Consider the following 19,192-nt stretch of genomic DNA (forward strand, 5'->3'; position numbering starts at 1 on the left):
CTAAGGCGGTGAGATACTGAACAGCTAATTTTAAGTGTGTGTGTATAGCTTAAAGGAAGCTGTAAGGTTGAGTAATTCAATTTAACCTCAGGGAGAGTTCCTTGGGAATAACCCTTACACAGCCATATTTGGGTAAATTTGAATAAACTTAGTTATATGTCACGAGGATCAACTATGGAAAGCTGATAGCCATAACAACTACAGATGGAAAAAAAATCAGTGATCTTTTCCTTTTCTTCCTTTCCCAACCCCTTTTGAGACAGGGTCTCATATGTATCCCTGGCTGGTCTGGAACTTGTTTTGTAGACAAGCAGGCTATAGACAGAGATCTGCTTGCCTCTACCTCCTGAGATTAAAAGCATGTGCTCACCTTGCCCAGCTTATAAAAGTTACAGGTTTGCTTTAGATAGATAGTAAAGGTTGCTACATCTACCTTTTGTTTTGAGACAAGGCTTTATACCCCAGGCCACCCTAACTTCACTGTGTAGCTGAGGATGACCTTGAATTTCTCCTTCCACTTTCCAAGTGCTGAGCATTACCATGTCTTTTTAAATTTCAAGACAGGGTTTCCCTATGTAGCCCTGGCTGTCCTGGAAGTACCTCTGTAGCCCAGGTGGGCCTTGAACTTATAGATCCACCTGCCTCTGCCTCCTGAGTACTGGGATTAAAGGTGTGTGCCACCACATCTGGCCTTTTTGTCTTTTCTTTTTTAGTGTTTTGAGACACTAGAAGTGGTAGGCCCTGGTAGTCTTACTACATAGCCCTTGGACTTGAAACTGTTGAGATCAGTACTCAGAGAAGGAATGGGTTCTGTTTAAATAACTAAAACATACCTAGGAGTTTGTGGGTAGTGATGAAGATGAACTTGGAAAGGGTGGTAGGATCCAAATCAACTTAAAATGTTTTAAGAGAGGAATTTGGGTTTTAAGTGACCGTTGAAACCATTGGCCAGTTTAAAGGAAAAGACAAAGTTTGGGTGTTTTGTTTGTTTTTGTGTGTGTGTGTGTGGGTGGGTGGAGGTGGGGACATTGAGGAAAAAGGATCTAGAGCAGTGGGTCTCACCCTTCCTAATGCTGCTGCCCTCTAGTACAGTCCCTCGTGGTGTGGTGACCCCCAACCATAAAATTATTTTGTTGCTACTTCATAACTAATTTGGCTATTGTTATGAATTGTAATGTAAATGTCTGCTGGCGTGACCCACAGGTTGAGATCTACTGATCTGGAGGTTTGAGTTTCTGGATCTAACAATTTAGTAATTTAGACAAGTAGGGAAGTCTGAAGGTGGTGTTCCAGGTGACTTTAGCATTACAGATCGAAAATCCTTTAGATTTATGAGGTAGGGTCCAGCTATGTATGTGGCCTGACAGTTTCCTCCAACCTTGACCTTTCTGTATCAGTGCTGCTGGGATTACAGGAAGACATCACCATGCCCAGCTAATAGACTGCTTCTCATGTTCAATTAATAGTCCTTAAGGCTGTGCCTTTTGTTTTTAAATTCTCAAAACGGTTGTCCAGACAACATATCTGAAGTTCAGCAGGGAAAGACATAAGACAGCCGAGCTTGCCTCCTTCATACAGCTTTCTCAGAAGTTCTTTTCAATAACTTCTGGTTTTGCTTTTTAAAACCCTTTTTACTGAATTAAAGAAGATTAAGAAATGTAGTTTAGGGCTGGTGAGATGTTTTATCAGGTAAAGAAAGGTGCTTGCTGCCAAGCCTAATGACCTGAGTTTGATCCCTGGGACTCACATGGTGCGGGGGGGGGGGGGGGGGGGGGGGGGGGCGGGGACGGGGCGGGGACGGGACCTACTCCAAATTGTCTTCTCTTCTCCACAGGCCCCCCACCCCATGCACAGATAAATAAAAATGTTCAAAATGTATTTTGGTGGAACACATTGATTTCCAGTTAAAACCATTGTTTCAGTAGTGAAAAAAGAAAAGGGGAAATTGTCTGTTTCTTGAATCAGGTCTCTCTGTGTAGACTGGCTGGCCTTGAATTCCAGATCTTCCTGCCTGTCTCAAGTGTTGTCACCACAGGTTTATGCCACCCTATCAAGTTGAGACAGGAAATTCATTAGCTTGCTGTGGAGAAAGGGTAGGAAAAACTCAAGATGATCACTTAGATGAGAGAGGATAGTAAATGGGGTTAGAGTTGAGTAGGAGCTGAAGAGTAGTGTGGTGCTGGGATATACTCAAAAGGTGCAGACAACACAATCTGGTGGATTGGCTCTGGTTTTAGTAATTAGTGGTGATGCTAATTTTTGAGATAGGAGAGATGGAAAAGAGCAAGAGTTTTGCTATGTCCTTTTTAGGTTTATGTTGATGGAAATAACAAGCAAGCAGTTGAGTTTATGAGCCTGGAGGCGAGATCTGGAGAGAGATTTGACATAGGTCAGCTAAGCAGCTAAGCATTTAAAGCCTCAACTGGGGAATCTTAGGGAGTAAATTGCCTAAAATACAGATTTTAGGATGAAGTCCTGGTCTTTTGTTTTCAGCCTTTTGTACATACTGAAATTGAAACTGAGGACAACTAACAAAAAGATAAAGTGAGTTAATACTTGTGTTAAGAAAAGCAGAAGTGCATAGTGTCACTAAAGCCAAGAAAGAGTGTTCGGAAGAAATTGGCCTGTTAGGCTGCTAAAAAGAAAAGACCCTTGAATTTTCAACACAGTTACCATTGGTGTCCTTGCTGGAGGGTTTATTGGAAAGGTGAAGACAGAAATCTGTTTGGAACGGGTTACTAAAAGATGAGGTGAGAATGTAACATTAGGAGTTTAGCTTAACAGGAGAGTAGAGAGGAGAGGCCATAAAGAGCTGGGGAAGTCAGGCTTGAGGGAGCTTTGAAAAGAACTGGCAGATAATGGAGGGAATTGTATGTTGGTGGGTAGGAGATTTGCTAGAGAGTAATCAGATTTTTTTTTCTCCAACAAGATTATTATGAAGCCTTTGAAAAAGAAGAGGGAGGGGTAGGGGTGGTATGCATAACAAAGTGGGAAGATTAATCTTGAATAGAAACAGAGACACTCTGGATAATGTTAAGTTTCATTTGGGATTTTTGGTGTGCACTTTAACAGTGATTTTAGTGATCAGAGTGTTGATGTTGGGATAGAGCCAGCTATTGGGTTTACAGTGCTAAAGAAAGTGAACTTAATTCAAAGCAAATGGAATCTGGGAACAATGAAATAATTTGGGGGAAGGTATAATTTTTGTTGATAAAAATCAAGGAGATTATCATAAGAATAAGAGTTTGAAGCAGGGCCGTGATAACGTACACTTTTAATTCCAGCACTCGGGAGGCAGAGGCAGGTGGATCTGAGGCCAGCCTGGTCTAAAAAGCGAGTTTCAGGATAGCCAGAGCCGTTATACAGAGAAACCCTGTCTCCGGGAAAACAAACAAACAAACAACATCAAAAACAGTAGAAGAATGAGGGTTTGCAGTTTATTAATATTTGCCAGGAACACAGTCCTGTCCACTTGCTTTTTGTGAGGATTAAAAAAATTTACGGATGGTGCTGGAGAGAGATCTCAGTGGCTAAGAGCCACTTTAGCAAAAAGTTACTTTTGCCAAGGACCTGGGTTTGAATCCCAGCACCTGTGTGGTGGCTCATAACTAACTATCCAGTTCCAAAGGATCTGGTGCCCTCTTCTGACCTCTGCGGGCACAAGACATGTACTTGGTGCACATGCAGCCATGTAAGCAAAACACTCACGCACATAAAATTTTAAAACCTTTCTTTTGTACAAAAAGATGATGAAAGTAAGCTATATACAGTTTTTCATCTAACTAGATCACTGGTTCTCAACCTTCCTGATGCTGTGACCTGTAATACAGTTTCTCATGTTGTGGTGACTTCCCCAACCATAAAGTTATTTTCACTGCTACTTTATAACTGTAATTTTGCTACTGTTACGAATCTTTTTTTTTTTTTAAAGATTTATTTATTATGTATACAGTGTTCTGCCCACATGCCAGAAGAGGGCGCCAGGTCTCTTTACAGATGGTTGGGAGCCACTGTGTGGTTGCTGGGAATTGAACTCAGGACCTCTGGAAGAATAGCCAGTGCTTTTAACCGCTGAGCCATCTCTCCAGCCCCTGTTAGGAATCTTAATGTAAATATCTGATATGCAAGATATCTGATATGTCATCCCTGTGAAAAGGTTGTTGGACCCCCGAAGGGGTTGCAGCACACAGTTGAGAACCACTGTACAAGATGGTTGCTGATGCTGGCCAGTATCACTCTCTGGTATTGGTGGTCCTGGAGATTGAACACAGGGCTTCTCCCATGCTAGGCAAGTGCAGTGCCACAGAGCTGCATCCATCCCCAGCCCTCTTGTGCCCTTTAGTTAGACCCAAGCTCTCACTAAGTGGATCAGGGTGGTTTTGAACTTAACCCTCTTGCCTCAGCTTCCTGAGCAGGTAGGATTACCAGCCCTAGCTTCTTTGTTTTTTCTTTCTTTTCCTTTTTCAAAAAAATGAAATACATTTTTTGTTTTGTTTTGTTATGCTTGCATGTGTGTTTGTTCACCACATGTGTGCCTGGTGCCCATGGAGACCAGAAGAGTACATGGGATCTCCTGGACTGGAGTTACAGATAGCTATGAGCTGCCATGTGGGTACTTGGAATTAAGACCGTATCCTTTGGAAAACCACTGAGACATTTGTCCAACAGGGTCCCCTCCCCCATTTAATCAAAGTAGACTCTTAGTATGCTGTATGTGTCTTTTTCCCCCTTAATGTATGTACTTTCTTTGTTATATTAAGTAGTCCTTTTTAAGGACTGTAGGAACTGAAATTTAAACATGTTTTAGTATTTTCCCACTATACTGTACGACGCTGAATGGGGCGTCTTTATGGAATTGAGTTTATTTCCCTAAGCTAAGCTTTTTTTTTTTCCTAATGATTTATTTATTTGCATGATGTTTGCCTACATGTGTGTCTATGTAAGGGTATTGGATCCCCTGGAACTGGAAATACAACTGTGAGCTGCCATGTGGGTGTTGGGAATTGAACCCTGGTCCTCTGGAAGAGCAGTCAGTGCTCTTAACTGCTGAGCCACCTCTCCAGCCCCTAAGCCAAGCTTTTTGAAAGGGGGATTGTAACATACTTAACAATTAGTAAAATCATGAGGTAGCCTAGTTAATCAAATTCATACCAATTCATATAGAATGTGTGTGAGTGAGTGAGTGTGTGTGTGTGTGTGTGTGTGTGTGTGTATTTAAGACAGAATTTTCACTGTGTAGTTCAAGTTGGCCTTGGATTTATCTGTCCTCCTGCTTTAGGATCATAGGTCTGTGCTACCAAACCAAGCTCTGCAGCCTCTTCAGATTTTTTAAACTGGGGTCTCATTATGTTGACCTGGTTGTCCTGGAACTCACTCTGTAGATCAGGCTGGCCTTGGACTTAGAGATTTGCCTGCCTGCTGGGACTAAAGGTGTGTGCCACCACTGCTCGGCAAGATAATGATTCCCACCCCCCCTACCCCACCCCCCCAGTTTTTTGAGACAGGGTTTCTCTGTGTAGCCTTGGAGCCTGTCCTGGAACTCACTCTGTAGACCAGGCTGGCCTCACAGAGATCCGCCTGGCTCTGCCTCCCAAGTGCTGGGATTTAAAAGTATGCGCCACCAACACTGGGCAATAATGATTTAAGAATTTATTGATCTAAAATTCTGGAATGAAGAAAATTGTATCAGGTATGATGGTGCATACTTTTAATCCTATTTACTGGGATGCAGAGGCATAAGGATCCCAAGTTAAAGGCTAACTTAGCGAGACTCTGTCACAAAATAGAAAATGGCTCTGGGGGAGTCAGCTCAGTGTAGTACTTTTGCCCAACACATTAGACTGTACCTTCAGTTTTCAGTTACTATCCATTTTTTTATTACTCTTGGTCGGTTTATATTGTCATAATCAAACTACAGTAGACTGCTGACTCAAATTTATTTCTTAAAGTCTGAAGTTTGAGAACAAGATGCCCCTGGTAAGGACCCTCTTGGCCTGTAGTTGTCGCCTTTAGGTTTGTCCTTATTTGAAGAGGGGAGAGTAAGCTCTTGGTTTCTCTTGTAAAGGTAATCCCCAGTATTGCCAAAAATCCAGGGCTGTTACACAGATAATATGTGTTGATTATTCTACACCTTTTTTTTTTTAACTTAACAATTTATAAACCTTTAGGGATTGTCTTAGTGTTCTCTTGCTGTGAAGAAACAACACAGTAAGCAACTCTTAGAAAGAAAAGGTTTTTTCCCCCCCTAAGTGGTTAAGAGCATGTGTTGCTCTTTTAGAGGACCTGGGTTCAGCCCCTAGCACCCACATGGTGGCTCACCACCATTTGTAACAATCCAGTGCCCTCTTTGGACCTCTTTGGGCATTAGGCAAGCCCATGGTGCACAGACAAACATGTTGGCAAAACCCTCCTACCCATAAAATCAAATAAGTGGTGTAAGTGGTACTCTCTTATGGTACTACCATAAGTCATTTCAAGTCTCCTTGAACTTCTTCTAATTGTGACCTATTACCCAAGTACATAAGTATATATAATAGGTATAATAATCAAACATTTACTGGTAATACATACTAAATAGTTTTAGAAATGAGACCCAGACTAAAAAGAAAACCCACAACCAAAACTGATCAACAAAACAAAACAAACAAACAAAGACCCCAAAACAAGAGTACCACTAAGCAGTAAAGTGTGGTAGCACACACAATTAGTCCCAGTATGGGAAGCAGAGGCAGGTGGGTCTCTGAGTTCAAGGCCAGCCTGGTCTACGGAGACATTGAGGGCTACACAGAGAAGCCCTGCCTCAAAAAAACAAAAAAACAATAACAAAAAACCCCAACCAAACAAAACACCACCAAAGCATGTGCCCCCATGCTTCGCTTGAGCAGCAAGGACTTTTACCTACGACTGGTCTTGTTAAGGAGGAGGTGGCCTCAGCATCTTGCTTTACAGTCCTGGCTGTCCTTTTATTTCCAATGATGCCTCTGTCTCTGCTTTGAGATTTTACGCTTATTTGATTAAGGGTTAGTCAGTGTTGACTCTTTGCTGTGTGTCTGCAGGTGTCAGAGGACAAGATTTTCTCTCATGCGTTGTTTTTGTCTCATTGTCATCTTTGGAGTTCCTTAGACTATTCTTTTTGTTTTGTTTTGTTTTGTTTTTGAGACAAGTTTTCTCTGTGTAGCCCTGGCTGGCCTGGAACTCAGAGATCCACTTGCCTCTGGTTCCTAAGTACTGGGACCAAAGGCATGTGCCACCACCACCCAATGTTTATACGATTCTTAATAGGTTAGAGGTATGTAAGCTGTTGTCACACAGGAGCCTACTGATGGTAAAGTGTTCTGGGGGAGAACTGCTCTGTCATTCTGTGGATGGGTTCAGTCTTTACTGAAGCTGTGTCCCTCGCTTGTTACCTGTCCTGGTGTGGTTTTGTTTTCTCTCCTTAGGTAAGACTGGAAGGCTAGAATTGGCCGGAGTTGGGTATTTTCTTGCTTCTGGGCAGACTGTGGTGCAGTGTTTCTCTTGATGGTGGATCTTGTTTAAGGACAGAATACTGTGGACTTACAATATAGCCACCTTTGTCTTCCCCTGCTGGAGTTCTTTTCATATGTCATTTTGAGGACCAGTGTTTGAGGAAAAGACATATGACTTGGGAACTTCCTAGGAGTTTTAAATTGCTCATACTTTTGCTCACTTATGCCTCCAGTAATGCATCCATCACTATAGAGCTACAAATTGGTGTGACTTCCCACAGAGAACATCATGAGATTGTGCTCTGGTAATTTGTGATCTCTATTTTTCTGCCTCTCCAGTTTGAGGGACAGCAATTTGCTCTGTGCCTTGTGCTGTTGATTTTCAGTTTGTTGAGCTTGTTGCTGTTTCCTTTTTTGTGGGGCTGAGGATTGAACCAGAGGGTTTTGTGCATATGTAGATCCCACTCCCATTCCTGTGTTTATGTCTTCTAGTGTGAGTGATGGCTTCCAAACATTTTAGATCAGAAGACACAACACATGTACAGTGTGAGTACATGCATGCACACAAATGGAACCCAGGGGACAATTCTAGGTGTCAGTCTTCAGGTTTTTATTTATTTATTTTGGAGACAAGGTCTACCGTTGGATAAGAAGTTGGTAAGTGCCTAGGCTGGGTGGCCTGTGAACTTGAGGGATCTACTCATCTCTGCCTCCCCAGTGCTGGGATTGTGACTGTCACCATGTCCATCATTATCATATTTGTTTGTTTCAAGTCCTTGGACTTCTAAGGCAAGCACTTTACAGACTGAACTGTCTCTCCATCCTCTCTGGGCTTACTTTTTTTTTTTTAAAGATTTATTTACTTATTATGTATACAGTGTTCTGCCTATATGTATCCCTGCAGGCCAGAAGAGGGCACCAGATCTCATTACAGATGGTTGTGAGCCACCATGTGGTTGCTGGGAATTGAACTCAGGACCTTTGGAAGAGCAGTCAGTGCTCTTAACCACTGAACCATCTCTCCAGCCCCTCGGTTTACTTTTATTTCAGTGCCTCTGTTGGTTTATTCCTTTGAATTGTGTGATAAGCCTTGAAGCTATCCTTCAGTTGTTGGATTTTGAGATAATTGTCTTTTTGTTATTAGTCTTTCTGCTGTGATTTGCATAATTATTATAGCTTTTTAAAAATTGTAATGAATGATATTTTAGCTGTTTTATAGGACTGGGAATGTTGGGTTAAATGAGGCAACTAATTTTATAGTGTTGGTATATTTCACCATATTACTTGATTTTGTTTTTTAAAATTTTTAAATTTTTAAATATTTTATATGTAGGAGTGTTTGCTTGAATGTATGTATGTATGTATGTATGTATGTATGTATGTATGTATGTGTGTATGTGTGTATGTGTACCAAGCCTCTGGAACTGGAGTTACAGATGGGTGTGAGAACCACCATGCTGTAGGTGCTGGGAACCGAACATGGAGAGTATCAAGTGCCTTATATCTCTGATCCATTTTGCCAGTCCCTTTTGTGGGGTTTTGTTTTGTCTGTTTTATTTTTTTAATTTTAAAAATTTTTTGAGACAGGGATTCTCTGTGTAACAGCCCTGGCTGTCCTGGAACTTTCTTTGTAGACCAGGTTGGCCTCAGAGAGATCCACCTGCCTCTCGTGAGCCACCACTGCCCAGTACAACTTGTTCTTTTTTTTTTTTTTTTGGTTTTTCGAGACAGGGTTTCTCTGTGTAGCTTTGCGCCTTTCCTGGAACTCACTTGGTAGCCCAGGCTGGCCTCGAACTCACGGAGATCCGCCTGGCTCTGCCTCCCGAGTGCTGGGATTAAAGGCGTGCGCCACCACCGCCCGGCACAACTTGTTCTTAATAATAGGTTTGCCTGTCCTCACTTTCCTACCACGTCTTGCTCCCTTAGTTTCATGTCAACTCTTCTTTGGGAATATTACATGCCTCATGCTTCAGAATTAAAAGTGGACTTGCTTAGGGACTATAGGTGTAATTCTGGTAGAATTCCCTGTTACCATGCCCAAGAACCCCTGTCATCGTATATCATGATCCCCAGCACCAAAAACCAAAACAAAACAAAAAAAATTGATATAAAAATCATGGCTTATTCCTAAGTCATTGAGATTTAGTAAATGAGAGGTAAGCAATGTGTGTTGTGGAATTGTGTATTACATATTAAGAAAATAATGGTGAATGGAAAGCCGAGGCCATGTCTGCTCCAAGGTATGGTGGAGGAGGGGGTTTATTGTAGACATGATGGACCTGGAAGGGTCCAACTGAACGTCACCAGTAGAGATTGAACCCGGCCACGAGATGAAAGGGGGTGGAGAGAGAGTGAGCAAGAGGAGAGGCCGCCAAGAAACCAGGAGGGCACACAGCCAAAATATTGTTGTATAGGGAAGAGAAGGTGGGGGAAGGGAAGCGAAGCCCAGCTCCTGGGAGGGAGAGGTTCAGGTTAGGGATGGGGTGAGACTTGTTGGGTGAGCCACAGGTCCAGAGTGAGACTTGTCCTGGCTTTCTTTGAAACTTAACAAATGGTAGCTGCTAAGCTTGTGGAGAGTCCAATCCTTCTCTTCCCTTTTTCTTGCCTCGGTTTGCTGGTGCGCTTTCTCTTCCTCTCAGACAGGTCCTCGTTCCGTAGCTGAGGCTGGCCTAGAACTCATTGTCTAGCCCAGTGTGGCTCAGCTTCCCAGCAGTGCTCACTCCTGTGCGGCTTCCCAAGTGCTTGGGTTGTGAGGGAGGACTAGCGTGCCCGCCTTAAGTTAGTAATTTCTTACCTTACCTTTTTCTTTCTTTCAAGACAGGATTTCTCTTTGTAACAGCCCTGGCTGCCTGGAACCCGTTTTGTAGACCAGGCTGTGATTAAAGGCATTTGTCACCAACACTTGGTTTAAATTAATAATTTCTTTATACCAGGGCTGGAGGGATGTAACTTAGTGGTAGAATGTTACCGCTGTAGTTGGTGGCGTGAACCTTCAGAGAATGTAGCCTAAAAATAGGTGGACTTAGGTCTCATGAAATAGCCCCCTTTATTCAGGACAGTTTATATTCTGAGGGTATTTGGAGGGTCAAGCAAGGTCATTTTAGCAAAGTTCACATGAGTTCAAGCTTTATGCAGTCACTAGGACAACCCCTGCTTGGAAACATTATCTGAATAATAAAAGTAACATCGTGGGTAATCTGAAGTAAACCCACTCTTATTTACTACACCTGGGAGGGCACAAAAGCATATTCCAAAAACAACTCATATATTGGAGGAACAGAGGTCTGTCTTAGAAACTCTCAGAATTCTCACACAGCTTCATTCATAGACTTGTGTTCCGACAGGAGTACTGGACTACCATGCCCATATAGTTGTCTTGTCTCCCTCCCTCTCTTCCATCCTCCCCCTTATTCATTCATTCATTTGTTTGTTTGTTTGTTTGTTTAATTTTATTTTTTAAGACAAGGTTTCTCTATGTACCGTTGGCTGACCTGGAACTCACTTTGTAGACCAGGCTGGCCTTAAACTCAGAGATACATTTGCCTCTGCCTCCCACGTGCTAAGATTAAAGGCAAGCCTTTAATCTTTAAAGGCCTCGTTTGGCCTCCTGTTTTTATTTTATGTATATACCTGTTTTGCCTGCAGGTGTGTGCACCACCTGCACAGCTGGTGATGTTAGGGCTCCTGGAACTCGAGTTAGAGACAGTTGAGAGACACCCTGTGGATGCTGTTCTTAACCCTGAGCTATCTCTCCAGCAGCATATCCCAATCCCCTTTTAAAATGGTCTGTCCATGCAGTTCATCTGGATGGGAATTTGATGTGTAGGTAGACCAGGCTGGCCCTGAACTTAAGGTGATCCTTATACTTCAGCATCCTTAATGCTTAGGATTATAAATATGTACTACCTTGTCAGCTTGATATTTGGCTTAAAATTTTATTTTAGAATAAATGCAAGCAAAATGTATTTGAAAATTTTTTTTACTTTTAAAAAATAAATAAAAAATTGGGCTAGAGAGATAGCTTAGTAGTTAATAGCATGTGCTCTTTCAATTCTCTGCACCTACATGATGTCTCACCCTGTATTCTGTTCCAGGGGATCCAGTGGCCTCTTTTGATCTCCATGGGCACCAGACAAGCGAGGGGTGCACAGGCATTTATGTACTCATAGCACCCATACTCAGAATAACAAATACAGTATTTATGGGCTAGTGATGTATCTCAGCCAGGTAGAGTGCTTACCCTAGCATTTGTAAAGCCTTGCTTTGATCCTCAATACCACGTTTGCATGGTGGCACATAATCAGAATCCCAGCACTTAGTAGGCTGAAGCAGAAAGATTGTCACAGGTTCGAGGTTGGCCTGGTCTGCATAGAGAGACTGAAAGAACAGTAATAGCACGAATTGCTTCTTACACTCAGCATTGCTGTGTCAAGGATTGCTTTCTATACTGTTTTTTTTTTTTTTTCTCATTCCTGAAAATGTATTAGACGTGTCTCAACCCTTTTTTGGGGGTGAGGGAAGGGTAGTGTTAGCTTTAAGCTACAGCCATGCTCTGTATACCTATTCCCAACCTAGAACTACATTGCATTTTGCACGTTTTTTTACCATCTTAATTTTACATTTGTGTGTACATGCACATGTGGGTGCAGGGAGATTAAAGGACAGCTTGTTTTGATGTGTGGGTTGTTGGTTCTCCTACCACATGGGTTCTAGAAATTGTCACTTTTGGTGTCAACTCCCTTTACTTAGTGAACCGTGTGGCTGGCCTTCTTTTCCTTTTCCCTCCAGTTTCTTCCCCTCGATTTCCTCCTTTTGAGACAAAGTCTCATGTAGTCTATCTAGGCTGGCATCAAATTTGCTATGTAGCTGAGGATGACCTTCAATTTCTGATACTTCTCCTTCCACCTCCCTAGTTTTGGGGTCACAAATCCAGCCAGGATTTCATTCCTTCTAGGCACCCTTACCAACTGATTCTGTACTTTCTCATTAGCAGTGATGTTCATCTAGCTTCATACAGATTATCTTCAACGTTCTATGCTGCTTTGCTCTATTTTAATAATTACATTGCTTACTAGGAGCTATGTCTTTTTCTCATCCCCCCTCCCTCCCCCTGCTTTTTGCTGTCCTGGAACTTGCTATGTAGCTTCAAACTCAAGAGGTGCCTGGTCATCTATTTTGTGCTTAAGCATTAGTAATGCTTTGTAGATCTAAAGGAGAATCAGAAAAACCGAGACTAGAACTCCTGCCTTGTGCTGAACTATTAGAAGAAGGTTATAGAAAAACAACTTGGCAGTTATCCTCACTAAAGTTGCAGTGCCCAAATACCACACTTCAGGGGTTTGTGTAAGTGCTTCAGCCTCTGACTGATGTACTCTTCATGGGTAACATGTTGTTTTTCATTTTTAGAATACCATATATTAGTCTGGTAGCAGAACTGAGAAGTAAGTTATAAAATAAGGTTTTGTAGCTGGGTGGTGGTGGTGCACACCTTTAATCCCAGCACTCAGAGGCAGAGGCAGGCGGATCTCTGAGTTCGAGGCCAGCCTGGTCTACAGAGCGAGTTCCAGGACTGCCAGGACTGTTACACAGAGAAATCCAAATAAAACCCAAATAAAAAACAACAACAACAACAAAAACCAAGGCTTTGTAATCAGAGGTTTGTAGATATTGTTAAGCACAGGGTAATGATGGAGTGTCTGTTTAGGTAACTTACTTACTCTGAGATAAATGCTGGTGATGTCTTACCTCGAATGCCCAAAGACCCTGGGATTGATTCCCAGCACCACTACTATTCCCCCTTTTAAAAACAAAAACAACAACAAAAAGACATAAATTACAGAAATAGTAAAATTTATGTTATCAAAATGACTGTGAGACATAAATTCTCATTTTATAGTAATAAAATTGATAGTTATGGGTTCAGTGACATACCCTGAACTACTAACACGAGTCAGGGACAGAGCAGGATTCAGCACATGTTTTGGATGTGGGGGTAGTGGGAGGTTTGGATTGTGAAATAATTGGATGTTTAAATCAAACTGTAAAGCTCTAAAGAATAATTAACTTAATAGAAAAATTGAGTTTTGAAAAATCCTAGTTTTTAACTTTCCATTACATTTCTATAACTTTTCTTTTTAGTTATCTGAAGATAAAGACCCTACTCTAGATCATGTAGAATGCTTCTTTATAATGGGATTCATCATGGTGGTGGTAGTTTCTTGAGTTGATTTAGTAAATTCTTCATACACTAATAGTCTTTTTTCTCTAGAGTGAAAAAAAGATCTATTATTTTTCCCTCTGAATTATAATATGGGGGTGATGTGGACAGATAGAAGGACAGGTATAAAAATTAATAATTACTTAGTATTTTACTAACCAGAGAATTGGGATAGTTGTAAGAAAAAAGTTTCTAATTTATCTTCTCTTTCCCTTTCAAAAACTTGACTCTAATTAGATTCTTTAGTCCTGCAACATTTTATCATTGTTTACTTTGTTTTACACAGAAGAAGTTTGATTGTGGATGCCATGTAGTGATTTTTGAAAGCACTGATGATTTACAAGATACTGTTTTGTTTAAAAATCTTAGTGGGAGAAATGAAGTATGAAGTTAATACTTACGGTTGCTTGAATTGTTTGGGAGAACTCGGTGCCTCCAGTTTTAACTCTTCTACATAATGGACAAAGTGCTTTTTACTTTACAAAAATAGACATTTTTGCCTCCACCACCACAATTAAAAAAGAGTTCTAATTTCCTAGGATACAGGAAGAAGCTTCTCATGTATATTTATCATTAATAATCTTTTAACAAAATATTTTGAAAAAAAATGAGATACTGTCATCTTAGGTAGACAACAGGTTATAAAAGAAACCATTACCAATTAGAATGCTTTTCGAATGATAAAAGTCATTTTTTTCATCCTGTGCTTTTATTAAAATACTATGAGTGAGGAAAACTTAAAAACCTGGATTTTGAGTTATATGCTGTTTCTATGCTAAAAATATTTATTAGACAAAACAGTAAAAATGGCTGATGGTTTCTGTCAGAGGTGAAAAGAAGACACTAAAGGCCTTAAACAGTATTCATTCCTGCTGTTTCATCCATCCAGAAGGTGCTCACAAAAACCAACAAGCTCGCTGTTGGATCTTTGTGAAGCTTGCTTTCATACATGTAGGCATGTTACTTATATAAAAATATGGAATTCAAATAAAAAAAAAACCTATACATTAGGTTTAGGTTTAAATTAAGAAAACTGGTAAATTAAGAGTGTTCAGTATGTAGAGCAATAAAATAACAAGAAAAGCATAAGATGGTAAATGAAGAGAGCTTATTTGCAGGCAGGTAGATCCTTTAGAAGAGAATGCTAATGTAAATCACATTGGGTGTGGTTCTAAATTATTTAAAGTTACCATGGCTCTTGAGGACGGTGTGTCACAAGGTTATGAAAAATACTTTGAGATCATTAAGTTCAAGTAGATTTAGGTAAGTTAAAAGTAGGTTTGTTTTAGTTAGAAGATAGTTGTCATTGAAATAAATGAAGCAGAAAAATAAGTTGAAGGCATTAGCAGATTCTAGTAAGGAATTTTGGCTTTTACCATGGAAAAGAATGCTATGCCTAGAGTGTTTATCATTGCGGTGGGTGGTACAGTAATTTAACCAGTTTATCAGATATCTAAGAGTTGTTATGATGAATTCAGATGAGAGCTAAATGGCTTTTACTGAACCATCCATTTTCTTGGGGTTGAGCAGAGACAGTGTAGAGACACAGTATCTTAGCAGTCCACTGCGGATGAATAGCATGCACTGAATTGGCCAACAGAGTAGTTTGTCTGTAAGAAAATTCTTACAAGGTCAGCAGGCATTTGTGCTCTTATTCAGACTGGTACTAGTTTATTAAAAATATCGAGGTTAAAATGTGTTTATTTAAAATTTTTTAGGTTTTAGCAAAGCTTTGACTTGTTTTACTAAAGTAGATAATCAAACGTGAAAAATGGGTTTTTAACATAGGTAATATTTTAAATTAGACTTTCTTCTTGCTGGTATAACTAACATTTATTTTCTGTTTATTTTTAAGACGAGCAAAAATCAAATTAAAGTAGATCTTGTAGATGAGAATTTTACAGAATTAAGAGGAGAAATAGCAGGACCTCCAGACACACCATATGAAGGCAAGTACTTTTTTCTGTATCAAAATATTGTGCATATTAGACCTTGTCTGAAAGATTGAGTCAGAGTAATCTTGAGCATCTATCTATAAAACTCATGTTTGGCTTAGGGTATACTACAGTTTATAAGATGATAAATTTTGACACCTAACTGGACTGTTTTTTTGTTGTTGTTGTTGTTTTTTGTTTTTTTTTACTGAATTTTAACAGATTTTTAAAAAAATTTCTCAAATACATTTTGTAGAGCCAGGTTACAGGTTACATAGGCTAGAATTTAACATTCCATATGTCTTATTCTGCTATGCTTCTTTCTTTATCTTGTTCTCAATTCTGTTGTGTAAAGTAGCCACACATTTTATAGCATACCAGGATTAAATATAGAATGTTAAGCCTTGAACTTAGATATACTCAGATACCCTTGATATGATTAATAACAGACCTTGTCTTAACATTTTGACTAATAAGATGTTGGTTTTGCTTTTAAAGCTCTCCCTCCCTATCATTTCAGATTTCATTTGGTCACGTAATTATATAGATTTTCAGAACTTAATTTTCTTTATTTAAAACCACTTGAGTGATTATTTTAAAACATACAAAAAAGAAAATAGCTTTGCTGATTTCCATATTCATAATTATGACTTTCAGCTCTTTACTTTAGAACCTGGAATTAAGTATATGATAAAGGAAGAACCTGTAGTATTTGGATTTCTTAGACAAATCTTCATTAACATGTATTGTTGCAAGTTTGGGTCATGTAGAACCATGGCTTTGGCATATTGCATAATAACTATTCAAATATTTGTTTAATAGAATGCATATGGCCTTATGTGGTAGCTCTTCCTTGTAAGAGCACTACATGCATTTTCTCATTCAGTTTTCACCTAATCATACGAGGTAAGTATACTGATCCCTGTTTAATAGACAAGTTTGAGTTTAGAGATAAGTCATTTGTCTAAGGTCAAACATCTTAAGTGGAACAGTTGGGATTTAGCTTGCCTTTGACTTCAAAGCCTATGCTTTTAAATAGCTTTCTGCTTTTGAGGAAATCAGGATTCCCCAAGTATTAGAAGTGGTGCTGATGGCTTCCTTAAATGTGGTGCTCTCAGTAATCTGTAGTGAAGTTCAGAAGAACTCAGTATTGTTGGCAAAGCTTGTTTTCATTCAGAGATCGTAGAGCATCATTAGAGTATCACTATCAATTCTTTCTTGTAGTTTGAGCTAGCCTTAAACTCGAAGCAGTCCTCCTGCTTCAGTTCTCTAAGTGTTGGGATTATAGGTGTGAGCTACCCTTGCCTGACTTTCCTCTCCCTTTCCCCCTATTCTCTCCTTGTCCTCTCAGATTTTTTTGTGACAGGTTCTCCTGGACCTAAGCTGGCTCTGAGCTCCTGCTGCTCCTCCCATTTTCCAGTTGCTGGGCTCCTGGGCACAACCCACATGCCTGGGGCACCAATTTTGAAGTGTAAAAATTTTATATTGCTAAGTATTCCATACCTACTAATATGTCTGGCTTGTTGTACACCCCTCCTCTCCTGACAGGGTCTCATTGTGTAGCTCTGGCTGTCCTGAAAACTCACTATGTAGACCAGGCTGGAGTTGAATTCACAGAGATGTGCTTGCCTCTGCCTCCCAAAGTGCTGGGATTAAAGGCATGGACCACCACACCCGGCTCATTTAGTTCTTTTGACATCTATTAGAAGATTTTAATTATCTTATAAAAATCAAATGTCATAGTAGCAAATATTGTTTTGCTCTCCTAGCTTCTTTAATGACAGGTATTGTAATTATGTTTTTGTTTTTCTCTTTCATTATTTTTTTGTGGTACTAAGGATTAAATTCAAGGCCTTGTGTATGTTCCCAAGAAGTTATAAACTGATCTACATCCCTAACCTCATAATTGTTCCTGAAGTGCTTTTTGAGATTGTTCAGATATTTTTAAAATGCAAGAAATAGTATTATTATTCTAGAGCTCTCCAGCAAACTTATAATACACGGGGACCTCTTAGGCTCAGTGGATAGAATGTTTGTTACCTTATTAGCCATGTTTCATAAATAAATGAACTTGGAGAGAGTGGATAATATATATTTTTTCTTAATTAAGATAAAACATTCCATATTTGCTAAAACAAATGTCTTATTTCTGTAGCTGCTTCAAAATAAGACAATTTTTTTATTAGTTCCCTTATGATTTGGGGGCAAGTGCTTGAAGAGTAGATTATTTTAAGATCTTTTTATCATAAAACTGTTGAAGCAGTATTTGAAGAAAAGTACCATTTAAGTCACACTTTTCCTCTTCATAGGAGCACAGGTGAAAATGTGCTTTCCTGTGGAAGGAAGGCAGGCTTGCTGTTTTGTTTGGAGGGTATAAGTTTGGTGTTTGTTTTTTCCTGCAGATGCTTGCTTTTGGAGCTGAGATAGGCATTCTGGGCTTAGAATTCAGGGCCATGTGCTTGCTGGAGAAGCTCTAACTGGGCTGTGGCTCCTCACCCTGCTTTTGTTTGTGGTCTGACTTAAAGTAAAAGTTGACCTGTACATGCTCATCTATATTATCGCTAAAAAGAGTATCAAGGAGAAAAACATGGAAAATTCCCGTAGTGCATTTCACTTACTCAGGTTTCTTAACTTCTTTTCCTAAATAACTTTGTGGTAAAGAACTAATTTAGTTCTTTTTGTGTCAAAGTTCTTTCAAATTGGTGATTTTAAATGGTGGTTCAGTAACTCTCCTCCACTTCCTTTCTTCTCTTTGGAGGAAGTTAAAGCTCACTCTTGTCTCTCTGGACATAGTGGGCTCTCGCTTGTATCCCTAGCATTGAGGGGCTGAGGAGTGCTCTGAATTCAGGGCTACCCTAGGATACCTAAGTTCCAGAAATGACTAGGCTATAGAGGATGCGTTTCAGCCCCACTCCCACCCGACAAGATAGAAGAAAAAGTTGCTAAATGTTTAATAATTGGAAGTTATTAAAGTTGTGTGTAGTGGCATGTCTGTACTTAGCTATTTAGGGGGGTGAGAGGAAGAGTTACTTGAGCCTAAGAGTTCAAGGGTAGCCTAGGTAACATAGCAAGATCTGGTCTCTAAAATAAAGTGGTATAAAACATAAATAGAATAAAAGCTATTCCTCAAGAAGTAAATAAATTATATTGAAGGTCGTGTATTCTGCTTATAAAAATGCCTTAGAGCCGGGCGGTGGTGGCGCACGCCTTTAATCCCAGCACTCGGGAGGCAGAGCCAGGTGGATCTCTGTGAGTTCGAGGCCAGCCTGGGCTACCAAGTGAGTTCCAGGAAAGGCGCAAAGCTACACAGAGAAACCCTGTCTCGAAAAACCAAAAAAAAAAAAAAAAAATACCTTAGATATTCAGTGATGGGGCCACTTGTATGACTGTGGGCCCTTGAGCTTAATACCCAGCGTCAATTAGCTGCTTTGATGGGCTGTGATGTTTGCACAGGTGAGATCACTTAGTGATGCACAATATTCATTGTCCAAACAGAAATTATTGTATGTCATGACTGATCCTACAGTGATTTTTGTATGAAAGTTGTTGTCTAATACAAGACAAACCAATGTAAC

At 40.0% G+C, this 19,192-nt stretch overlaps 1 protein-coding gene across 1 annotated transcript in view; it reads left to right on the forward strand.

The window, feature by feature from the left end:
- The window catches only part of Ube2k (ubiquitin conjugating enzyme E2 K), a 79,224-nt gene that overhangs the window by 36,282 nt on the left and 23,750 nt on the right, over nucleotides 1-19,192 (forward strand). The window contains exon 4 of the mRNA XM_059274744.1: nucleotides 15,539-15,632. Within this exon, the coding sequence (XP_059130727.1) occupies nucleotides 15,539-15,632 (94 nt within the window). The remainder of the gene's footprint in view (nucleotides 1-15,538; nucleotides 15,633-19,192) is intronic.

This window comes from Peromyscus eremicus, chromosome 10 (genome assembly GCF_949786415.1).
Source record: "Peromyscus eremicus chromosome 10, PerEre_H2_v1, whole genome shotgun sequence".
Taxonomy (NCBI): domain Eukaryota; kingdom Metazoa; phylum Chordata; class Mammalia; order Rodentia; family Cricetidae; genus Peromyscus; species Peromyscus eremicus.